Raw genomic sequence first — 19007 nt, 5'->3', positions numbered from 1 at the left:
TATAAACTTGTCAAAGCTTTTAATCTATCACGAAGAGAAGCCTTTTCCATTTCCCTAGATACATTATACTACCTGACGATGTGCTACCTCCCAACTAAAATTAAAAAAATCTGAGGGTTTAGAATTTGACTCTTTAAAAATCACAGATCATCTTTAAATTTATTAAAGACTTATATGCGAGAGTTTAAGACCGCTATAAAATTTTCCAAACCAAGTTCATATTCAAACTAAAATGAAAAGGGGTCTATTTAATTGTGCGAATACTTCTCCATTCAGTTATATAATTTATCAAACATTGGGTATATATCAGTCCTCGACAATTTCTAGAGAAGAAATAAATAAGTCCAATTTCTTAAATTTTCCAAATCAATATCATGACCGGAAGTCTAATGACGTTGTTGTGCCGTGCTTAATAGAGCGTTAAAACATTATTTTGAGCTTTTATTCTAGGAACTGTGCTTGAACTCACTAAATTTTGTCAAAAATATGGTAACTTCCTAGCTTGAAGGAGAGATAATGGAATTGTGAGGAGCTATAATTTGTCTAATGAATGTAATTAATAGCTCAGTAAGATTAACTTTGTAGGCCAAGCACTACGCTCTTTACTGTTTTAGAACAAAAACATTTCGTCTTATTCAAAATGTACATCTGTATCAAGAAAACCTACCTTAGAGGTAATAAAATCATTCAGGATGCATAAAACTGGGTAACTAGTTAGTACGATCAAATCGCTAATAATAATAACAATAATAATAATCATAATATATTGAAAACCCATCGTATACAGTAAATGTACAATGACAGAGTATACAGAATAATACGAAAAGAGGAAACAGAAAGGAAACATACTCAAAAATAACAATTTCTTCAAAAATAACAGCAAAAAAAAAACAACTTCTGCATGGAAGGAAAAGAGAGACAAAAAAAGGGAAACAAATGGAATAATTAAACAAGCAAACTTGCCCATTCGTGCTTTAAAATTACTAGTTTTATTTTTTGCAGGCTAATAAGTTTCTCAACAGCTAGATTTGGGTCGGCTACGCTATAGCGCCGAATCAGAAAACTATTTTTGTCCATGGTGGCAATTTTAGTAGGTACTTGGCAAAACAGAAAAACAAAGAGCGGATTAATGAAAATGAACGGTAAATAAAAAGTGACTGGTGTCAATAGTGACCTAAACTCAAAGAAATGTATTTTGACAAAAGAAAATACACTCGTTGAAGGAATATGCCTTTATCATGCCTTTATCAGAACTTATCATAACGTTACTGCCATGCCTAAAGGGGCACTTTCATACTGTCATACCTAAAGGGGCATTTTCACATTTTTATGATGATTGCCAATAACCATTTGCTAAGCTGTTCTTAAAGTGAGGGTTAGAAGGGCGATTCAGATAAGGAGGATTAAAGTGGGAATGAACTAGTGTTCGCCCGCTTAAGAGCAGCTTAGCAAAAATTTCAGCAGTTGTCTCGTAACTACAAATACGTTCTTATTTTCTATTTTTTCCATTTCCACTTCCACTTTTCCCATCCCAATTTTGTATTTTCCCAAAAACGCTGATCAGGAATGTATGTTTTTTTTTAGTTTTTGTTTCCAGAAATAATCGTATCCGCACAATGGTTCTAGAATGTCAAGATTGTGCTCATTCGAATATAAATTCTAAGTTCTAGTGCTTTTTTCAGTTAACTAGATCATGCCAGAGGAAATACCGTTTTCTGCCATTTTATAACGCAAAACAAAAACTTAAGCCCGACCAAGGCCAGAATGCTGTCGAGTGGACAAGTTTCCCCTTTTTTGCAGAAATACTTTACATCTGGAATAAAGAACCACACACATTTGCTCACCTTCACAAGGACGGAGGGCATAGTGAGGATCACCAAAGAAGCAATTGTTTTTCAATGAGCCTGCCCCAATATCTGTGTAAACTAGATATTGCAACCTTAAAAATTGTTTTCGGCATTTCAGACACCCTCTCTCCCTAGCAAAAATTAAGCTTATATCTATTTTTAGAGGCAACGTTCGTTTTCGTGGAATTGTTCTGTAAAAGTTAAACTTTTACCGTAAAGAGCAGGGGGTTGAATGGGTTAGCACCATCCCTCATAATTATGATGAGCCGTAGTATGCTATAAAAAACTGTAAGATTTTAGAAAAAGTAATTTTTCCCAACGAAAATAGAGAAAAACCTTAAAACTTAAAAAGTACATAAATTGTCCTATATATGAGGGGTTCTACAGCCCCCTTAAGTCGCCAATTCCTTACGCCAAAGTTTCGCTTAAGCTTCATTGTGAGTACAGTCAGTATCTAATATATTAAACGTTTTAACTTCAGGTTAAAGAATAGGCAGCTTAAGGGTACGGTAGGGTCATATATAGAATTTATTTATGTGTGTTCTAATTTTTAACATCATTCTTTACTATTTTTTCGTCTAGAATTTGCGTTTTTTGTTTCGTCCGTGTATCCAGGTAGAGCTCAGAAGATTCAAAATTCTCGTGCACGTGAAAAATAATTCTAATTTAGACACTTTTGAATTCTTCTATTGCTGTTAAACCTATTCATAGTTAAATCCCTCTCTCCGATTAGTTAGGCATCATTTTATTACGGAATTCTGCACAACTACTAGGACCTCTAAAGATAAGCGCAATCAATAAGGAGTTAATAAAGCTGGTGTTACCTGGGATTGCGGGTTAAGTGAGTAAGTAACATTTCCGCAATTTTGTGGACTTGAGTACTGGTTTTGGCCACCACAAAGGGACGGTGACATCGGGCCGGAGTGTATAATGTTTTTCAGGGAGGCCAAGACGTCAGAAACCTGATCCTTTTCAGGTGGTCTTTGAGACGAATGTAGTTGATCTGCTTGAAGCTGATACGAACTATTACAATCCCTGAAAATATAAGCTAAGCTTTAAGAATGTTCGCAGGATTTTTCATCTGTGGCCTTCATGAATCTATAACATTAAAAATGTTGGGGAAAAAAAATCACCAAACGACATAGTTGCAGATTGAAAAAGGAGTAGCTATTAGAACTTCATATTTAGCACAATTCGACGTCCATTCCAATCAGTCCGAAGATTTAGTTTGCATTTATTCTAGACTGCTTGAAAACTTGACCGTACCTCTATTTAATTTTTTGCCTAAAACTTAATCTCAATATTTGTCATTTATGCATACAATTTTTTAATCCTTTTTCATACAATTTTTTTTTTTTGGGGGGGGGGGGTTATTGTAGCCTAATAAATATAAAAATGCATGAATCAAAGAAGATTGAGAGCTTTTTATTGTATTCTTACTTTTGCTGCTATCACTTTATTTCGTTAAGATTTCTATATGTTAGGGTTTGAAACCACATTGAAAATCCAGGAGGTAAACTTCCGGGAAACGTTTTAATTAACTATGGATAGACTTACAGGAATGGTAACTTGATAGTACAAGCCAGGTAGGTCCTACACATCTAAAAAGTTCTCCTAATTTGAGTTTGCTGTCCATTAGTAGTTTAAGTTATTAACATATTCACAATATGACAAAATGATCTTAGCCTAAAGGTTAAGTTTTAAAACCAACAATTTCTTTCAAATAAAAGTAAAGAGCGACATTTAAGTTAAAAACAAACATAAATTGTTCTGTATACGAGGGAGCTTGCAACTCTTATCATTCCACCGCTCTTTATAGTGAAGTTTTACTTTTGCTTTACTGAAAGCATTTTTGAGAGCAAAACATATAGTCAGCAGGTAAATGCAAGCCTTTTGTTTACTGATTACTTTTCGAAACGTTTGAATATGAAATTTTGCTAGAGGCAACGCTCTACAGTTGCCTAAGTAGAGAACCATGTGCCTTCTATGTATTATTTTTTTTCTGATAACTTTGTATGAAAGAGAAAGTAGTAAAAACTTCAGAAGGCACTTAGTCGATTGGAAATTGAAAATTCTAAAGCCTTTTACGGGTCGAAAGTAATTGAAGGTTAACCAAACTCCTCCCGTGACTTTTTTTTAAACCAAGAACACCCTCGTAACCACCCATGATATAAGATTCAAGTTTTGAGATACCCAAAAGTTGTTCAGAATTGTCAATTCATAATAAAACCCAAAAAGGGCCACGAAACTTTTTAATCGATCGGATCAAAAATTGAGTCCTTAAGTCTTTGGGCCAAAGAGAACCGATAGCATAAGGAAAAATAGGGGCGGAAAATGTTGGCTACCGCAAAAATGGGGCCTACAAAGGGCCATTAAACTTTTTTTGAATGAATTGAAGCTTGAAACTGCAAGTCCCTCGGCCAGGAAAGCTCTAATGGACTGCAATAGTTTTAGTTACGGCAGGAGGCAGGTTCTTCCCAAAAATAGGGGATCTCTTTTCTGAGAGGCTTGAAACATGTACCTTTAAGCCCTTTGGTTGTAGGGAGCCCAATGCATAATAAAACATTAATAATAAATAAGGTTCCCCAGTAAATAAAGCTATAAAAAGGACCAAAAATATTCTTTTTGTTGGGGTATCGGCTCTCTGGTATTAGATCCAGAAATGGTCCGAGGAACTGTTTCTCCTATTGGCTTGGCCCTTCAAGAATTTTTCCCTGAGCTAAAGAAACCAAACCCTTTTTGGGAGGTGATGGGTGTTATTGGACCGGGAAAGGGTCCAAAAATTGTTTTCTCTCCCATCATCTGGGAGTAGAAAGGGGGGGCCAGTCGTGACGGGAGTCCAAATATGGGCATAGAGTCCCTAGGGAGAACACGTGGTAATCTCAGTCGTGACGGGGCACCAAATATGGGCATGGAATCCCCAGGGAGAACACGTTTCCGAGAAATTGATTAATGTCTGACAGGTGATGTCAAGGTTGATTGATTTGTCACGAAAGGGGAATTAATTTGTTGTTTCTAAGGGGAATTATTGATTCAAGAAAGGGGAATTAATTTGTTGCTTCTAAGGGGAATTATCGATTCACAAAAGGGGAATTAATTTGTTGTTTCTAAGGGGAATTATTGATTCAAGAAAGGGGAATTAATTTGTTGTTTCTAAGGGGAAGGTGGGGAAGAGATATATTGATTGCGTAATCGAAGGCAGAGAATTCCCGAGAAATTGATTACATAATCAGTAGAACCCTATCAGGAACTCGTGACGGGAATCCATTTATGAGCATAGAATGACGTAATCAACTAGGACAAATGCATTTCTGAGAAATTGATTACATAATCGGTAGAACCCTATCAGAAGGTCATGACGGGAGTCCATTTATGGGCATAGAATGACGTAATCGACTAGGACAGTTGGATTTCTGAGAAATTGATTACATAATCGGTAGAACCCTATCAGAATGTTATGACGGTGGCCCATATATTGGCATAGAATGACGTAATCAACTAAGACAATTGGATTTCCGAGAAAATTGATTACATAATCGGTAGAACCCTATCAGGAGGTCATGACGGGAGTCCATATATAGGCATAGAATGACGTAATCGACTAGGACAGTTGGAATATTTCAGTAGTGGTTTGTCGTGGTTTACCATTTCACAGTTACATTCTCTTGATTTTTCAAAGTTCATTTTGAATTTATTTCGTTGAAATGCAAGAGTTGGAATATTTCAGTAGTGGTTTGTCGTAGTTTACCTTGTCACAGTTACATTCTCTCGATTTTTCAAAGTTCATTTTGAATTTCTTTCATTGAAATGCAAGAGTTGGATTATTTCAGTAGTGTTTTGTCGTGGTTTACCTTGTCACAGTTACATTCTCTTGATTTTTCAAAGTTCATTTTGGATTTATTTCATTGAAATGCAAGAGTTGGAGTATTTCAGTAGTGTTTTGATGTTTTTTACATTGTCAAAGTTACATTCTCTTAATTTTTCAAAGTTCATTTTGGATTTCTTTCCTTGAAATGCAAGAATTGGAATATTTCAGTAGTGTTTTGATGTGGTTTACCTTGTCACAGTCACATTCTCTTAAGTTTTCAAAGTTCATTTTGAATTTCTTTTGTTGAAATGCAAGAGTTGCAATATTTCAGTAGTGTTTTGTTGTAGTTTACCTTGTCACAGTTACATTCTCGTGATTTTTCAAAGTTCATTTTGGATTTCTTTCATTGAAATGCAAGAGTTGGATTATTTCAGTAGTGTTTTGTCATGGTTTACCTTGTCACAGTTACATTTTCGTGATTTTTCAAAGTTCATTTTGAATCTCTTTCTTTGAAATGCAAGAGTTGGAATATTTCAGTAGTGTTTTGTCGTGGTTTACCCTGTCACACTTTCATTCTCTTGATTTTTCAAAGTTCATTTTGAATTTCTTTCAATGAAATGCAAGAGTTGGATTATTTCAGTAGTGTTTTGTCATGTTTTACCCTGTCACAGTTATATTCTCTTGATTTTTCAAAGTTCATCTTGAATTTCTTTCATTGAAATGCATGAGTTGGAATATTTCAGTAGTGTTTTGTTGTGGTTTACCATGTCACAGTTATATTCCCTTGATTTTTCAAAGTTCATTTTGAATTTCTTTCATTGAAATGCAAGAGTTGGATTATTTCATTAGTGTTGTGATGTGGTTTACCTTGTCACAGTTACATTCTCTTGATTTTTCAAAGTTCATTTTGAATTTCTTTCACTGAAATGCAAGAGTTGGATTATTTAAGTAGTGTTTTGTTGTGGTTTACATTGTCACAGTTACATTCTCGTGATTTTCAAATTACATTGAATTTATTTAGTTTTAATGCAAGAGATTGAATATTTTAGTAGTGTCTTGTTGTAGTTTACCTTGTCGCAGATACATTTTCTAGATTTTTCAAAGTTCATTTATGAATTTTTTTCATTGAAATGCAAGAGTTGGAATATTTCAGTAGCGGTTTGTTGTGGTTTACAGTGTCACAGTTACATTCTCTTGATTTTTCAAAGTTCATTTTGAATTTCTTTCGTTGAAATGCAAGAGTTGGAATATTTCAGTAGTGTTTTGTCATGGTTTACCCTGTCACACTTACATTATCTTAATTTTTCAAAGTTTATTTTGAATTTCTTTCACTGAAATGCCTGAGTTGGATTATTTCAGTAGTGTTTTGTTGTGGTTTACCTTGTCACAGTTACATTCTTTTAATTTTTCAAAGTTCATTTTGAATTTCTTTCGTTGAAAAACAAGAGTTGGAATATTTCAGTAGTGTTTTGTTGTGTTTTACATTGTCACAGTTACATTCTCTTGATTTTTCAAAGTTCGTTTTGAATTTCTTTCATTGAAATGCAAGAGTTGGAATATTTCAGTAGTGTCTTGTCGTGGTTTACCTTGTCCAGTTACATTCTCTTAATTTTTCAAAGTTCATTTTCGATTTCTTTCGTTGAAATGCAAGAGTTGGAATATTTCAGTAGTGTTTTGTTGTAGTTTACCTTGTCACAGTTACATTCTCTTAATTTTTCAAAGTTCATTTTGGATTTCTTTCGATGAAATGCAAGAGTTGGAATATTTCAATAGTGTTTTGTCGTGGTTTACCTTGTCACAGTTACATTCTCTTGATTTTTCAAAGTTCATTTGAATTTCTTTCATTGAAATGCAAGAGTTGTATTATTTCAGTAGTGTTTTGTCGTGGTTTACCATTTCACAGTTACATTCTCTTGATTTTTCAAAGTTCATTTTGGTTTTCATTCGTTGAAATGCATGAGTTGGAATATTTCAGTAGTGTTTTGTTGTAGTTTACCTTGTTACAGTTACATTCTCTTAATTTTTCAAAGTTCATTTTGGTTTTCATTCGTTGAAATGTAAGAGTTGGAATATTTCAATAGTGTTTTGTCGTGGTTTACCTTGTCACACTTACATTCTCGTGATTTTTCAAAGTTCAAAAGTTCATTTTGAATTTCTTTCATTGAAATGCAAGAGTCGGAATATTTCAGTAGTGTTTTGTTATGGTTTACCTTGTCACAGTTACATTCTCATGATTTTTCAAAGTTCATTTATGAATTTGTTTCGTTGAAATGTAAGAGTTGGAATATTTCAGTAGTGTTTTGTTGTGGTTTACAGTGTCAAAGATATATTCTCTTGATTTTTCAAAGCTCATTTTAAATTTCTTTCATTGAAATGTAAGAGTTGGAATATTTCAGTAGTTTTTTGTCGTGGTTTACCTTGTCACAGTTACATTTTCTTGATTTGTCAAAGTTTATTTTGAATTTCTTTCACTGAAATGCAAGAATTGGAATATTCCAGTAGTGTTTAGTTGTGTTTTACATTGTCACAGTTACATTCTCTTGATTTTTCAAAGTTCATTTGAATTTCTTTCATTGAAATGCAAGAGTTGGAATATTTCAGTAGTGTCTTGTCGTGGTTTACCTTGTCACAGTTACATTCTATTAATTTTTCAAAGTTCATTTTCGATTTCTTTCGTTGAAATGTAAGAGTTGGAAAATTTCAGTAGTGTTTAGTTGTAGTTTACCTTGTCACAGTTACATTCTCTTAATTTTTCAAAGTTCATTTTGGATTTCTTTCGATGAAATGCAAGAGTTGGAATATTTCAATAGTGTTTTGTCGTGGTTTACCTTGTCACAGTTACATTCTCTTAATTTTTCAAAGTTCATTTGAATTTCTTTCTTTGAAATGCAAGAGTTGGATTATTTCAGTAGTGTTTTGTCGAGGTTTACCATTTCACAGTTACATTCTCTAGATTTTTCAAAGTTCATTTTGGTTTTCATTCGTTGAAATGCATGAGTTGGAATATTTCAGTGGTGTTTCGTAATGGTTTACCTTGTCACAGTTACATTATCTTAATTTTTCAAAGTTCATTTTGGTTTTCATTCGTTGAAATGCATGAGTTGGAATATTTCAGTAGTGTTTTGTCGTGGTTTACCTTGTCAAAGTTACATTCTCTTTATTTTTCAAAGTTCATTTTGAATTTCTTTCGTTGAAATGCAAGAGTTGGAATATTTAAGTAGTGTTTTGTCATGGTTTAGCTTGTCACAGTTACATTTTCTAGATTTTTCAAAGTTCATTTTGAATTTTTTTATTGAAATGCAAGAGTTGGATTATTTCAGTAGTGTTTTGTTGTAGTTTACCTTATCGCAGTTACATTCTATTGATTTTTCAAAGTTCATTTTGAATTTCTTTCGATGAAATGTGAGAGTTGGAATATTTCAATAGTGTTTTGTTGAGGTTTACCTTGTCACAGTTACATTTTATTAATTTTTCAAAGTTCATTTTGAATTTCTTTCATTGAGATGCAAGAGTTGGAATATTTCAGTAGTGTTTTGTCATGGTTTACCTTGTCACAGTTACATTCTCTTAATTTTTCAAAGTTCATTTTGAATTTCTTTTCATTGAAATGCAAGAGTTGGAAGATTTCAGTAGTATTTTGACGTGGTTTACCTTGTAGCAGTTACATTCTCTTAATTTTTCAAAGTTCATTTTGGATTTCTTTCGTTGAAATGCAAGAGTTTGAATATTTCAGTATTGTTTTGATGTGGTTTACCTTGTCACAGCTACATTCTCTAGATTTTTCAAAGTTCATTTTGAATTTCTTTCGTTGAAATGCAAGAGTTGGAATATTTCAGTAGTGTTTTGTCGTGGTTTACCTTGCCACAGTTACATTCTCTAGATTTTTCAAAGTTAATTTTTGTTTTCATTCGTTGAAATGTAAGAGTTGGAATATTTCAATAGTGTTTTGTCATGGTTTACCTTGTCACACTTACATTCTCGTGATTTTTCAAAGTTCAAAAGTTCATTTTGAATTTCTTTCATTGAAATGCAAGAGTTGGAATATTTCAGTAGTGTTTTGTTATGGTTTACCTTGTCACAGTTACATTCCCATGATTTTTCAAAGTTCATTTTGGTTTTCATTCGTTGTTCATTAGTGTTCATTAGTTGTTCATTAGGTTTTCATTAGTGTTTTGTCGTGGTTTACCTTGTCACACTTACATTCTCGTGATTTTTCAAAATTCAAAAGTTCATTTATAAATTTCTTTCGTTGAAATGCAAGAGTTGGAATATTTCAGTAGTGTTTTGTTGTGGTTTACAGGGTCAAAGTTACATTCTCTTGATTTTTCAAAGCTCATTTTGAATTTCTTTCATTGAAATGCAAGAGTTGGATTATTTCAATAGTTTTTTGTCGTGGTTTACCTTGTCACAGTTACATTTTCTTGATTTGTCAAAGTTTATTTTAAATTTCTTTCACTGAAATGCAAGAGTTGGATTATTTCAGTAGTGTTTTGTTGTGGTTTACCTTCTCACAGTTACATTCTTTTGATTTTTCAAAGTTCAATTGATTTTTTTTCATTGAAATGCTAGCGTTGGAATATTTTAGTAGGGCTTCGTTGTGTTTTATATTGTCATAGTTACATTCTCTTGATTCTTCAAAGTTCATTTGCAATTCATTTTATTCATATGGACGAGTTAAATTATTTCAGTAGTGTCTTGTCGTGGTTTACCTTGTCAGAGTTACATTCTCTTAATTTTTCAAAGTTCATTTTGGTTTTCTTTCGCTGAAATGCAAGAGATGGAGTATTTCAGTAGTGTTTTGTTTTAGTTTACCTTGTCACAGTTACATTCTCTTGATTTTTCAAAGTTCATTTGAATTTCTTTCATTGAAATGTAAGAGTTGGAATATTTCAGTAGTGTTTTGTTGTGTTTTACATTGTCACAGTTACATTCTCTTGATTTTTCAAAGTTCATTTTGAATTTCTTTCGTTGAAATGCAAGAGTTGGAATATTTCAGTAGTGTCTTGTCACGGTTTACCTTGTCACAGTTACATTCTCTTAATTTTTCAAAGTTCATTTTGGTTTTCATTCGTTGAAATGCAAGAGTTGGAATATTTCAATAGTGTTTTGTCGTAGTTTACCTTGTCACAGTAACATTCTCTTGATTTTTCCAAGTTCATTTTGAATTTCTTTCGATGAAATGCAAGAGTTGGAATATTTCAGTAGCGTTTTGTCGTGGTTTACCTAGTCACAGTTACATTCTCTAGATTTTTCAAAGTTCATTGAGGTTTTCTTTCGCTGAAATGCAAGAGTTGGAATATTTCAGTAGTGTTTTGTCGTGGTTTACCTTGTCACAGTTACATTCTCGTGATTTTTCAAAGTTCAAAAGTTCATTTTGAATTTCTTTCATTGCAATGCAAGAGTTGGAATATTTCAGTAGTGTTTTGTTATGGTTTACCTTGTCACAGTTACATTCTCATGATTTTTCAAAGTTCATTTATAAATTTATTTCGTTGAAATGCAAGAGTTGGAATATTTCAGTAGTGTTTTGTTGTGGTTTACAGTGTCACAGTTACATTCTCTTGATTTTTCAAAGTTCATTTTGAATTTCTTTCATTGAAATGTAAGAGTTGGAATATTTCAGTAGTGTTTTGTCGTGGTTTACCTTGTCACAGTTACATTTTCTTACAAATTCCACTTGTATGTAATGTAATGTAACTGTACAGTTACATTACAAATTCCAAAATGAACTTTGAAAAATTAAGATAATGTAACTGTGACAAGGTAAACCGGATCAAAACACTACTGAAATATTCCAACTCTTGCATTTCAACGACAGAAAACCAAAATGAACTTTGAAATATCAAGAGAATGTAACTGTGACAAGGTTAACCACATCAATACACTACTGAAATATTCCAACTCTTGCATTTCAATGAAAGAAATTCAAAATAAACTTTGAAAAATCAAGAGAATGTAACTGTGACAAGGTTAACCATGAAAAAACACTACTGAAATATTCCAACTCTTGCATTTCAATGAAAGAAATTTAAAATAGACTTTGAAAAATCAAGATAATGTAACTGTGATAAGGTAAACCACAACAAAACACTACTTAAACATTCCAACTCATGCATTTCAACGAAAGAAATTCAAAATGAACTTTGAAAAATTAAGAGAATGTAAGTGAAATAAGGTAAACCACGACAAAACACTATTGAAATATTCCAACTCTTACATTTCAACGAAAGAAAACCAAAATGAATTTTGAAAAATTAAGAGAATGTAACTGTGACTAGGTAAACCACGACAAAACACTACTGAAATATTCCAACTCTTGCATTTCATCGAAAGAAATTCAAAATGAATTTTGAAAAATTAAGAGAATGTAACTGTGACAAGGTAAACTACAACAAAACACTAGTGAAATATTCCAACTCATGCATTTCAACGAATGAAAACCAAAATGAACTTTGAAAAATTAAGAGAATGTAACTGTGACAAGGTAAACAGTGACAAGACACTACTGAAATATTCCAACTCTTGCATTTCAACGAAAGAAATTCAATGAACTTTGAAAAATCAAGAGAATGTAACTGTGACAATGTAAAACACAACAAAACACTACTGAAATATTCCAACTCTTGCATTTCAATGAAAGAAATTCAAATGAACTTTGAAAAATCAAGAGAATGTAACTGTGACAAGGTAAACCACGACAAAACACTATTGAAATATTCCAACTCTTGCATTTCATCGAAAGAAATCCAAAATGAACTTTGAAAAAATAAGAGAATGTAACTGTGACAAGGTAAACTACAACAAAACACTACTGAAATATTCCAACTCTTGCATTTCAGCGAAATAAACCATGACACGACCCTACTGAAAGATTTCAAATCGTGCATTTCAACGAAAGGAGTTCAAAATGAACTTTGGAGAATCAAGAGAATGTAACTCTGACAATCTAAAACACATCGAGACCCTACTGAAATATTCTAAATCTTGCACTTCAATGAAAGAAAATCAACAAAACAGACTAGGTAAACTACAACAAAACACTAGCGAAATATTCCAACTCATGCATTTCAACGAATGAAAACCAAAATGAACTTTGAAAAATCAAGAGAATGTAACTGTGACAATGTAAAACACAACAAAACACAACTGAAATATTCCAACTCTTACATTTCAATGAAAGAAATTCAAATGAACATTGAAAAATCAAGAGAATGTAACTGTGACAAGGTAAACTACAACAAAACACTACTGAAATACTCCATCTCTTGCATTTCAGCGAAAGAAAACCAAAATGAACTTTGAAAAATTAAGAGAATGTAACTCTGACAAGGTAAACCACGACAAGACACTACTGAAATAATCCAACTCTTGCATTTCAATGAAAGAAATTCAAAATGAACTTTGAAAAATCAAGAGAATGTAACTGTGACAATGTAAACCACAACAAAACACTACTGAAATAATCCAACTCTTGCATTTCATTGAAATAAATTCAAAATAAACTTTGACAAATCAAGAAAATGTAACTGTGACAAGGTAAACCACGACAAAAAACTACTGAAATATTCCAACTCTTACATTTCAATGAAAGAAATTCAAAATGAGCTTTGAAAAATCAAGAGAATGTAACTTTGACACTGTAAACCACAACAAAACACTACTTAAATATTCCAACTCTTGCATTTCAACGAAAGAAATTTATAAATGAACTTTGAAAAATCATGAGAATTTAACTGTGACAAGGTAAACCATAACAAAACACTACTGAAATATTCCAACTCTTGCATTTCAATGAAAGAAATTCAAAATGAACTTTTGAACTTTAAAAAATCACGAGAATGTAAGTGTGACAAGGTAAACCACGACAAAACACTATTGAAATATTCCAACTCTTACATTTCAATGAATGAAAACAAAAATGAACTTTGAAAAATCTAGAGAATGTAACTATGGCAAGGTAAACCACGACAAAACACTACTGAAATGTTCCAACTCTTGCATTTCAACGAAAGAAATTCAAAATGAACTTTTAAAAATCTAGAGAATGAAACTGTGACAAGGTAAACCACATCAAAACACTACTGAAATATTCAAACTCTTGCATTTCAACGAAAGAAAAACAAAATGAACTTTGAAAAATTAAGAAAATGTAACTGTGACAAGGTAAACCACGACAAAACACTACTGAAATATTCCAACTCTTGCATTTCAATGAAAAGAAATTCAAAATGAACTTTGAAAAATCAAGAGAATATAGCTTTGACAATGTAAACCAGGACAAAACACTACTGAAATATTCCAACTCTTGCATCTCAATGAAAGAAATTCAAAATGAACTTTGTAAAATCTAGAGAATGTAACTGTGACAAGGTAAACCACATCAAAACAATACTGAAATATTCAAACTCTTGCATTTCAACGAAAGAAATCCAAAATGAACATTGAAAAATTAAGAGAATGTAACAGTGACAAGGTAAACCACAACAAAACACTACTGAAATATTCCAACTCTTGCATTTCAATGAAAAGAAATTCAAAATGAACTTTGAAAAATTAAGAGAATGTAACTGTGACAAGGTAAACCATGACAAAACACTACTGAAATATTCCAACTCTTGCATTTCAATGAAAGAGATTTAAAATGAACTTTGAAAAATCAAGAGAATGTTACTGTGATAAGGTAAACCTCAACATAACACTATTGAAATACTCCAACTCTCACATTTCATCGAAGTACATTCTAAATGAACTTTGAAAATCAATATAATGTAACTGCGATTAGGTAAAGTACATCAAAACACTAATGAAATAAACCAATACTTGAATTTCAATAAAAAAAATTCAAAATGAACTTTGAAAAATCTAGAGAATGTAACTGTGACAAGCTAAACCATGACAAAACACTACTGAAATATTCCAACTCTTGAATTTCAACGAAAGAAATTCCAAAATGAACTTTGAAAAATTAAGAGAATGTAACTGTGACAAGGGTAACCACATCAAAACACTACTTAAATATTCCGACTCATGCATTTCATCGAAAGAAAACCAAAATGAACTTTGAAAAATTAAGAGAGTGTAACTGTGACAAGGTTAACCACATCAAAACACTACTGAAATATTCCAACTCATGCATTTCAATGAAAGAAATTCAAAATGAACTTTGAAAAATCAAGATAATGTAATTGTGACAAGGTAAACCATGACAAAACACTACTGAAATATTCCATCTTTAGCATTTCAATGAAAGAAATTCAAAATGGACTTTGAAAAATCAAGAGAATGTAACTGTGATAAGGTAAACCACAACAAAACACTACTGAAACATTCCAGCTCATGCATTTCAACGAAAGAAATTCAAAATGAACTTTGAAAAATTAAGAGAATGTAACTTTGATTAGGTAAACCACGACAAAACACAATTGAAATATTCCAACTCATGCATTTCATCGAAAGAAATCCAAAATGAACTTTAAAAAATTCAGAGAATGTAAGTGTGATAAGGTAAACCACGACAAAACACTATTGAAATTTTCCAACTCTTACATTCCAACGAAAGAAAACCAAAATGAACTTTGAAAAATTAAGAGAATGTAACTGTGACAAGGTAAACCATGACAAAACACTACTGAAATATTCCAACTCTTGCATTTCAGCGAAAGAAAACCTCAATGAACTTTGAAAAATCTAGAGAATGTAACTGTGACTAGGTAAACCACGACAAGACGCTACTGAAATATTCCAACTCTTGGATTTCATCGAAAGAAATTCAAAATGAACTTTGAAAAATTAAGAGAATGTTACTGTGACAAGGAAAACCATGACAAAACACTACTGAAATATTCAAACTCTTGCATTTCACGAAAGAAAACCTCAATGAACTTTGAAAAATCTAGAGAATGTAACTGTGACTAGGTAAACCACGACAAAACACTACTGAAATATTCCAACTCTTGCATTTCATCGAAAGAAATTCAAAATGAACTTGGAAAAATTAAGAGAATGTAACTGTGACAAGGTAAACCACGACAAAACACTACTGAAATATTCCAACTCTTGTATTTCATCGAAAGAAAACCTCAATGAACTTTGAAAAATTAAGAGAATGTAACTGTGACAAGGTAAACTACAACAAAACACTATTGAAATATTCCAACTCATGCATTTCAACGAATGAAAACCAAAATGAACTTTGAAAAATTAAGAGAATGTAACTGTAACAAGGTAAACCATGACAAGACACTACTGTAATATTCCAACTCTTGCATTTCAACGAAAGAAATTCAAATTAACTTTGAAAAATCAAAAGAACGTAACTGTGACAATGTAAAACACAACAAAACACTACTGAAATATTCCAACTCTTACATTTCAATGAAAGAAATTCAAATTAACTTTGAAAAATCAAGAGAATGTAGCTGTGACAAGGTAAACCACGACAAAACACTATTGAAATATTCCAACTCTTGCATTTCAACGAAAGAAATCCAAAATGAACTTTGAAAAATTAAGAGAATATAACTGTGACAAGGTAAACTATAACAAAACACTACTGAAATATTCCAACTCTTGCATTTCCGCGAAAGAAAACCAAAATGAACTTAGAAAAATTAAGAGAATGTAACTGTGACAAGGTAAACTATGACAAAAAACTATTGAAATATTCCAACTCTTGCATTTCAATGAAAGAAATTCAAATGAACTTTGAAAAATCCATAGAATCTAACTGTGACAAGGTAAACCACAACAAAACACTACTAAAATAATCAAACTCTTGCATTTCAGTGAAAGAAATTCAAAATAAACTTTGACAAATCAAGAAAATGTAACTGTGACAAGGTAAACCACGACAAAACACTACTGAAATATTCCAACTCTTACATTTCAATGAAAGAAATTCAAAATGAGGTTTGAAAAAACAAGAGAATGTAACTGTGACACTGTAAACCACAACAAAACACTACTGAAATATTCCAACTCTTGCATTTCAACAAAAGAAATTTATAAATGAGCTTTCAAAAATCATGAGAATGTAACTGTGACAAGGTAAACCATAACAAAACACTACTGAAATATTCCAACTCTTGCATTTCAATGAAAGAAATTCAAAATGAACTTTTGAACTTTGAAAAATCCCGAGAATGTAAGTGTGACAAGGTAAACCAGGACAAAACACTACTGAAATATTCCAACTCTTGCATTTCAACGAAAGAAATTTATAAATGAACTTTGAAAAATCTTGAGAATGTAACTGTGACAAGGTAAACCATAACAAAACACTACTGAAATATTCCAACTCTTACATTTCAACGAATGAAAACAAAAATGAACTTTGAAAAATCTAGAGAATGTAACTGTGGCATGGTAAGCTACGACAAAACACTACTGAAATATTTCAACTCTTGCATTTCAATGAAAGAAATTCAAAATGAACTTTGAAAAATCTAGAGAATGTAACTGTGCCAAGGTAAACTACGACAAAACACTTCTGAAATATTCCAACTCATGTATTTCAACGAGTGAAAACCAAAATGAACTTTGAAAAATTAAGAGAATGTAACTGTGACAAGGTAAACTACAACAAAACACTACTGAAATATTCCAACTCATGCATTTCAACGAATGAAAACCAAAATGAACTTTGAAAAATCAAGAGAATGTAACTGTAAAATGGTAAACCACGAAAAAACACTACTGAAATAATCCAACTCTTGCATTTCAATGAAAGATATTCAAATGAACTTTGAAAAATTAAGAGAATGTAACTATGACAAGGTAAACTACAACAAAACACTATTGAAATATTTCAACTCATGCATTTCAACGAATGAAAACCAAAATGAACTTTGAAAAATTAAGAGAATGTAAATGTAACAAACCATAAACTACGACAAAACACTACTGAAATATTCCAACTCATGCATTTCAACGAGTGAAAACCAAAATGAACTTTGAAAAATTAAGAGAATGTAACTGTGACAAGGTAAACTACAACAAAACACTACTGAAATATTCCAACTCATGCATTTCAATGAAAGAAATCCAAAATGAACTTTGAAAAATCAAGAGAATGTAACTGTGAAATGGTAAACCACGACAAAACACTACTGAAATAATCCAACTCTTGCTTTTCAATTAAAGATATTCAAATGAACTTTGAAAAATCAAGAGAATGTAACTGTGACAAGGTAAACCACGACAATACACTACTGAATTATTTCAACTCATTCATTTCATCGAAAGAAATCCAAAATGAACTTTGAAAAATCAAGGGAATGTAACTGTGACAAGGTAAACTACAACGAAACACTACTGAAATATTCCAACTCTTACATTTCAACGAAAGAAATCGAAAATGACATTTGAAAAATTAAGAGAATGTAACTGTGACAAGGTAAACCACGACAAGACACTACTGAAATATTCCAACTCTTGCATTTCAATGAAAGAAATTCAAAATGAACTTTGAAAAATCAAGAGAATGTAACTGTGACAATGTAAAACACAACAAAACACTACTGAAATATTCCAACTCTTGTTTTTCAACGAAAGAAATTCAAAATGAACTTTGAAAAATTAAAAGAATGTAACTGTGACAAGGTAAACCATAACAAAACACTACTGAAATATTCCAACTCTTACATTTCAACGAATGAAAACAAAAATGAACTTTGAAAAATCTAGAGAATGTAACTGTGGCAAGGTAAACCACGACAAAACACTACTGAAATATTCCAACTCTTGCATTTCAACGAAAGAAATTCAAAATGAACTTTGAAAAATCTAGAGAATGTAACTGTGCCAAGGTAAACTACGACAAAACACTTCTGAAATATTCCAACTCATGTATTTCAACGAGTGAAAACCAAAATGAACTTTGAAAAATTAAGAGAATGTAACTGTGACAAGGTAAACCATAACAAAACACTACTGAAATATTCCAACTCTTGCATTTCAACGAATGAAAACCAAAATGAACTTTGAAAAATCTAGAGAATGTAACTGTGAAATGGTAAACTACGACAAAACACTACTGAAATATTCCAACTCTTGCATTTCAATGAAAGAAATTCAAATGAACTTTGAAAAATTACGAGAATGTAACTGTGACAAGGTAAACCACAACAAAACACTATTGAAATATTTCAACTCATGCATTTCAACGAATGAAAACCAAAATGAACTTTGAAAAATTAATAGAATGTAAATGTAACAAACCATAAACTACGACAAAACACTACTGAAATATTCCAACTCATGCATTTCAACGAGTGAAAACCAAAATGAACTTTGAAAAATTAAGAGAATGTAACTGTGACAAGTTAAACTACAACAAAACACTACTGAAATAT

At 31.8% G+C, this 19007-nt stretch overlaps 1 protein-coding gene across 2 annotated transcripts in view; it reads right to left on the bottom strand.

Moving 5' to 3' along the window:
• The window catches only part of LOC148953197 (uncharacterized), a 128417-nt gene that overhangs the window by 57395 nt on the left and 52015 nt on the right, over nt 1-19007 (bottom strand). For both annotated transcript variants that reach the window (XM_089087566.1, XM_089087567.1), the window contains exon 4: nt 2672-2882. In XM_089087566.1, coding sequence (XP_088943692.1) covers nt 2672-2882 — 211 coding nt within the window. The remainder of the gene's footprint in view (nt 1-2671; nt 2883-19007) is intronic.

The sequence above is a fragment of the Artemia sp. Qi Xiang Cuo genome, chromosome 4 (assembly GCF_049724085.1).
Source record: "Artemia sp. Qi Xiang Cuo chromosome 4, ASM4972408v1, whole genome shotgun sequence".
NCBI lineage: Eukaryota > Metazoa > Arthropoda > Branchiopoda > Anostraca > Artemiidae > Artemia > Artemia sp. Qi Xiang Cuo.
This window is presented reverse-complemented; position numbering and strand designations above follow the sequence as displayed.